Source organism: Sceloporus occidentalis, unplaced genomic scaffold, assembly GCF_023333645.1.
Source record: "Sceloporus occidentalis isolate IW3139 unplaced genomic scaffold, rSceOcc1.0.p SCAF_3, whole genome shotgun sequence".
Taxonomy (NCBI): domain Eukaryota; kingdom Metazoa; phylum Chordata; class Lepidosauria; order Squamata; family Phrynosomatidae; genus Sceloporus; species Sceloporus occidentalis.
Window position 1 is genome coordinate 186,871,617 of NW_028316983.1, and position 6,154 is coordinate 186,877,770.

Consider the following 6,154-nt stretch of genomic DNA (forward strand, 5'->3'; position numbering starts at 1 on the left):
CTTTAAAAAGACAATCCCTGCCAATGGGCTTACAATCTAAAAAGACAATAAAAGGGGGATAAAGAGGAAAGGTGGAATGGCCCTATTCCTCATCTCATGCTATGCTGTTTCTCACTTGATCTCTCTCTGCTGCAGATTGTCTGGTATTGCTGCCAGTGGTTACAGTTACCCTGTTTGTAATGATGATACTTTGCCTTAGAGTCACTGTAAGTTGGAGTTGACTTAAAGGCGCTTAACAACAACAACAACAAAATATGCATAGGACTATTACCTTAAATGTTGAGAAACATCACTTCATCTTGATACTGAACACCTAGTATCTTCAGATATTTGGGTAGGTCTTTTTTTACTGAACATTTGTAAGATTAGTCTCTTTAAATCAGCAAATAAGATGATATGAAATATTTAATGATATATCAATGGATTTTAGTTGTAGTTCATTCTGTTGCTGTTGTTGTTCTATGCGTTCAAGTTATTTCTTACTGGTGACCCTAAGGTGGAACCTATTTGAACCTCAGAATTCATTCTGAGCATTATTTTTTATAAGAATGGAACATAAATATTTTCAGTATATAAGAACATCCATTAATAAGGTGGCTAAACTTTTACTATCCAGAAAGAACATTACTGGCTTTAAGTTTTAATTAATTATTTACCAACTTGTTTACATACATGTTTTGCTGTATCAGGAGTTTATTGTTCATTGCAATTTCTATAATTATCCATATTGAAAAATCACATTGTAGCCCTCTTAGAACAGATAATTTGCAATTCATGATTAAAATACAGCACACATATTTGAAAACCAAGCCAAAAGCACTTTGGACTCCCATTCAAATCCACTTTGGTACAGGATGCAGATGGGAGAACTGCAGAAAAGAAAAGAACACTGCAACTTTCCCTACAACCTCTTAAGTTGCTCCTTTGTTTAAAAGAAATAAGACTGAAACACATACCTAGCATGTTTAATACAAACATGGTGTGTTTATTATGCATCAAGTGGAAAATAATATACCATAGTAATAAGCGTGGCCTTGTGGAAATTTATATTTAATACAGATCCAAAAAGGATGGCTTAATAAAAATTATTCTCATAAAGGAATAGCCTTGTACTTGCCCAGTATTTTGCTTGCCTTATCACAGAATGCCTCATCAAGTACTAGTATAAGAAACTGTGTGGCACTCTGACACTTGTGTATATGAATGGCTATTCCTTTTTCCAATGGAAAAAATTGTAGAAGTATGTGTGGACACTTTAGTACTGCCCTATATAATAAATAATAAATAAAATAAATTTTTTATTTATATGCCGCCCTTCCTACGATCAGGGCGGCTCACAACAGTTTAAAATATACAAAATACACGATTACAAAATTAAAATCAAGCAACAAACAAAAACCCCATAGCCCAACCTCTTGGCCACGGAAGAGGAGGGAGGCCCACAGGATATTTATTCGGGGAATGCCTGTTGGAATAGGAAGGTTTTAAGATCCTTCCTAAATTGGGCCAGGGTAGAAGACGAGCGGAGCTCTGTGGGCAGCGCGTTCCAAAGGGCTGGGGCAGCTATGGAGAACGTCCTCCGAGTAGTGGAGGCCAACCTAGCCCCAGGCACCTTCAGTAGCTGCTGCCCAGACGTTCTGAGGGTGCGAGGCAGAATGTACGGGGAGAGGCGGTCCTTTAGGTATCCTGGGCCCAAGCCATTTAGGGCTTTATAGGTAATTACCAACACCTTATATTGAGCTCGGAAGCGAATGGGCAGCCAATGGAGATCTTTTAAAACCGGTGTTATATGGCTGGTCCTGGGAGCACCAGTGACCAGCCGGGCTGCCATGTTCTGCACCATTTGCAGCTTCCGAGTTTGGTATAAGGGTTGCCCCATGTAGAGTACGTTGCAGAAATCCAATCTCGAAGTTACCAGAGCATGTACAACCGTTTCTAGGTCCCTCTGGGCCAGGTATGGGCGCAGCTGGCGAATCAGCCGAAGCAGGTATATGACAGGTATATGAAACAGCTGCACTGAGAAGTTTGCCAGTGTCACTTGTTATCTGTCTTTCTCCCTCTCCCTCTTTCATTTCAAAAGGCTAGTAGGCTTCTAGGCCTTGAAGAGATGAGAGCAGAGCTGCTGCATGGTATCATGGTTGGGAGGGGCAACATCAGCAAAAGCAGCATCTCAGAACAGGGGTGGGAAGCCACCTCTGAAATTATTATGTGCAAGTTCTCCTAAGTCTGCTAAGACTTGTGCAAATGTTACATTTTATTAAATTGTCTAGCAGCCTTCTTGCTAAAGAGATTCCCCTTTCCAGCACAAGATAAATGAGCAACACTGGCATTTTATGTTACAGCAATAGCTGTCTAAAGAAGTTTCTGTGTTTCGGTTTACAGTGCTGGTAGCAATGAAGTCTAAACTGTTTTTAAAAATTGTTAAAGTTTGGTTGATAAAGAAGCAAACTTTGGTAGAGGCATTTTGAGGAAAGCAAGTATGTGGACAGGGTAGTGGCAGTGTTGACACCAATAGTACTTGTGGATGTTCTTCCAGTGGAAAATATATTGGGCTGAATTTCAGGCAGTTTTTCCAGCCATTGTTACTTCCCTGAATAAGCTTGAAGTGAGTTACCAGAGGTTTTTTTTTATTTTACAATGTTTCTTAGTCTTTTTATGTCTATCATATGTGTTTCTTGCTAAACCTTCCAGAAATGATGCTTCAAGCAATAAGCAAAGGTGTTTGGAACAAGGGGTCATGTTTACCATCGGTGGGGTGACACTGATTTACATGCTGAACAAGATTTAATTAATTGACACTTTGTGAACAGTGGGTAGACATTCTCAGTTTCTGCTAAAGTCTCAACAGTTTTGAAATAGTTGAATTCCAGTGTAAACCTAAACAATAACCATTCTTCGACACATCTTGGTATGGATTTATAAATAAGGAGCAAGTAAAACTCCAGCTTCTGATGAACCAGAACTAGTTTTAATCTGTATTTATTTTCATTTCAAGCATTTTTATCCTGTTTTCTTTCCTGTTCTGGTATAATAAGTCAGAACTGCCTTATTAAGGCACAAGAAGCGGTGCTGAAGTATGCATTTCTAGTCAGTGAAATTTATGTAGCTGTATTTTGAGTTCACTTGAAGGCTAAGAAGCACAGTAACCCCTGCTAGGTCAGTACAGAATTGATAAATCCCTGGACCTATAGATGTTATTGTATTGCATCTGAAAATTGAAAGTGATTTCTTTTGGAGAGTTTGTTGAATTGTTGTCAAAATGCTCAGAGACTGCATAGCTGAAATCACTCTAGAACTGTAAGATTGCAAGAACAACTGTGCTGGATCAGGCAAAGACCTATTTAGTATGGCATTCTTTTCCACAGCAGCTAACCATTTGTCGCTGGTTCAAACTCTGAAGTCCATGCCTTCAAACTGTAATGATTTGCCTAATAGCATTTTCCTGAAGTCCTAGGAAGGAATTCTGTGAAGGAATTATTTCAGCCATCTGTAAACCATCTGTAAACTAATTATTTCAGCATGATCTTCAAATGTAAACCACAGATTTGTTGTGATTTGGCCCACACTTCTAAGCCTGCAAGTATGAAGCTGCAAATTGGCACAATGCCAATTTAATTCCCATTTGAATGAGTGGGACTTTTTCTGAGTAGGCATCCATAGGCATGGGCTGAAAACATTATAACCTGGAACTTATCAGTAAAATCAATTGATACCTGGCACTGTTGTTTTTAAGCTTATACATTGAATTCCAAGAAGTAAAATTTTAAACATAAATATAACTGTCCACAAATTTAGCAGTCCCCATCAAGGGATGTTGATGGGGACAACTTAATGGCTATTTGTGGAGGTGCTGAAATTATCATTCTGTGGCTTTGAGTGAATACCAATAAATCAGAGTAGATGGAAACTTTGTATGTTCATACTCTCAAGATCATGTATTTCATATACTTTTCTGACTATAGATAGTAAAACTGGCTGATAAAAGCCTTGAAATTGATTTATTGTCTCTCCTTTTTAAAATGGAACATTTGATTTCCCCCCATCATCCAATAGCTTAGAGGCTGTTAAAGCAATAGCTTTTTTATTTCTTCATCACCATCTTCATTGTTAATATTTTTACCGTCATTTTTTCTCTTCAGAGATTCTGAAAGAATATGCCAATCCAGAGGTAGAATGTCTGGAGCTGTTTGCTCGGAATTTGCAGCCTGGATGGACCAGTTGGGGCAATGAAGTTCTCAGATTTCAGCATATGGATTACTTCACTCCTTTGCAGAATAAGACTGATTAATTAAACTTAGATTAATTTTTTGATTGTGGTAGGCTTGTTTGTTTGTTTATTTTTTTTCAGAACTTTATCTTTTATGCTAATGCTCCATTTGGAAAGCACATGAATGAACAAGATATCAGTATGATGGTTGTGAAATGTTTCCGATACCTTCAATTAGTTTTTGCATCTGGATCCATATACATCCTCTACTTTCAGTCATCATGTGCAAACCAGTCATTTGGACCACTATATAAATAGCAGCCCTTAAGAAATGGTCATGTCCTTTGAAATGGATTCATTGTCTGTAACTTAGAATGTATCATGTGTGGATCTTTCCATAGAGCATTTATAAAGTGATGTGTAGATGAATGTGAGAGAAGAGAATGTGAATGTATTTTTAAATGTGCAGGTCATATTTAGATATAATGTGCTAGAAATTAGATAATTTCTAACACACAGCTGCACTCTAATGTTCTGACAAATGTTGTACATGAATATGTCTGAATAATAACTATGTACAGTGGTCCAGGATAGCTGGTAGGTGAATCACAGTGCCTTGTAAAGTCCTGGAGAGAAAGGAGTGTACGTATTGGATAACAACTCCAGTCCTGCTGCACATATTATTCCAAATTAAATATTGGCAGCCATACATACACCTCTAGACTCCCAAATGCCAAACAATATATTATTCCTTTATATATTTGAAATACCTAGAGGGTATAATCAGAATTGGAAGTTGCATAACTGCCATGCTGGGGACATCCCCCTATACCCTTTTAAATATTATATGCTAACCCTTTTAAAATTGGTTTTTTTTAATTAAAGGCTCACCTTATTCTTTACATTTATTTTATAGCTTATTTAGCTCATTTTTATTATTTTTACATTTAGTTTATTTTTAACAAAAGCCTGGAAGCTTTAAGTTGGGAGTTGTTGCTTCTAAGATGTCAAATAATTGCTGACTACAATGATTTTCAAGCTGACATCAGACATGAGTATGTCACATTGAAAACAACAGTCATGAAGAATTTGGTTTATTGGTTGCAATGGAATTGCATCATGATTAACTCCAACTGGATCAATATTCAGATTAATCCCTATAGTTGAATAATTCTTTCCTTGCTAATGTACATGATTTTAATTTCTTAGAATGTATATTCTTCTGATGTGTTTTTCTTTAAAAATATCTTTTACAATGCTTACTGCAGTAATTAAATTATTTTTCAAAATGATGAACTATGTATGCTCTCCTCCCCTTAGGGTTTGCTTTAAAAATGCTCTAATTAAAATCACCACATGTTTGCATGTGAAACTTAAAGATAGGATATTCCAAGGAATAACTATTATTTCAAAGAGTGCAGACAGAATAAATTTTGGTCTCCTACAAATTAGATAAACTCTGGATTGCTTGGTATGCTGTTAAATTTTTAAACAAGCCCTGGATGTTCACAAGTAGAGGTTTTTTTGTACTTTAATATTAAAAAAATCAATTTCAGAAATATTTTTTCATGGTACATTATTTACAGGCCTCTCTTTTTCTCAAGTAGGATATTTGTTTGATTTAAAGTGGGTTCTTGTTTTTCCCCCCAGTGATAATAACAAAGCTTAAACAACGCCTTTTTCATTTTGGTTAGATTCCTCCTCCCATGCAAACACAACATAGAAGGAAATAGTGTGCTATGCTGGTCCTGTAGAACTGAATCCTGCTGAATTAAGTGGGGCTTTTTCCTAGCTGAGTGCTGGTTTTGCAGTATAAATTGTTGGTCATTACCTTTAAAGCCCTACATGGCTTGGGCCCGAGTTACTTGTGGGAACGCCTCTCCCTACATAATTCGTCCCACGCTCTCAGAACAACTGGGAAGAATCTGTTAGAAAATCAGTCAACCA

The 6,154-nt window shown here is 36.9% G+C and overlaps 1 protein-coding gene across 5 annotated transcripts in view; it reads left to right on the plus strand.

Annotated features, from left to right (window-relative positions):
* The window catches only part of METTL4 (methyltransferase 4, N6-adenosine), a 38,082-nt gene extending 32,363 nt beyond the window's left edge, over positions 1 to 5,719 (plus strand). For 3 of the 5 annotated variants that reach the window (XM_089517136.1, XM_089517135.1, XM_089517134.1), the window contains exon 9: positions 4,140 to 5,719. In XM_089517136.1, coding sequence (XP_089373262.1) covers positions 4,140 to 4,288 — 149 coding nt within the window. In that variant the 3' untranslated portion in view covers positions 4,289 to 5,719. Of the gene's footprint in view, positions 1 to 135; positions 335 to 4,139 lie in introns of those variants that run through there. The other 2 variants (XR_016280607.1, XR_016280608.1) reach the window with 2 other exon arrangements.
* Positions 5,720 to 6,154: the final 435 nt, after the last annotated feature.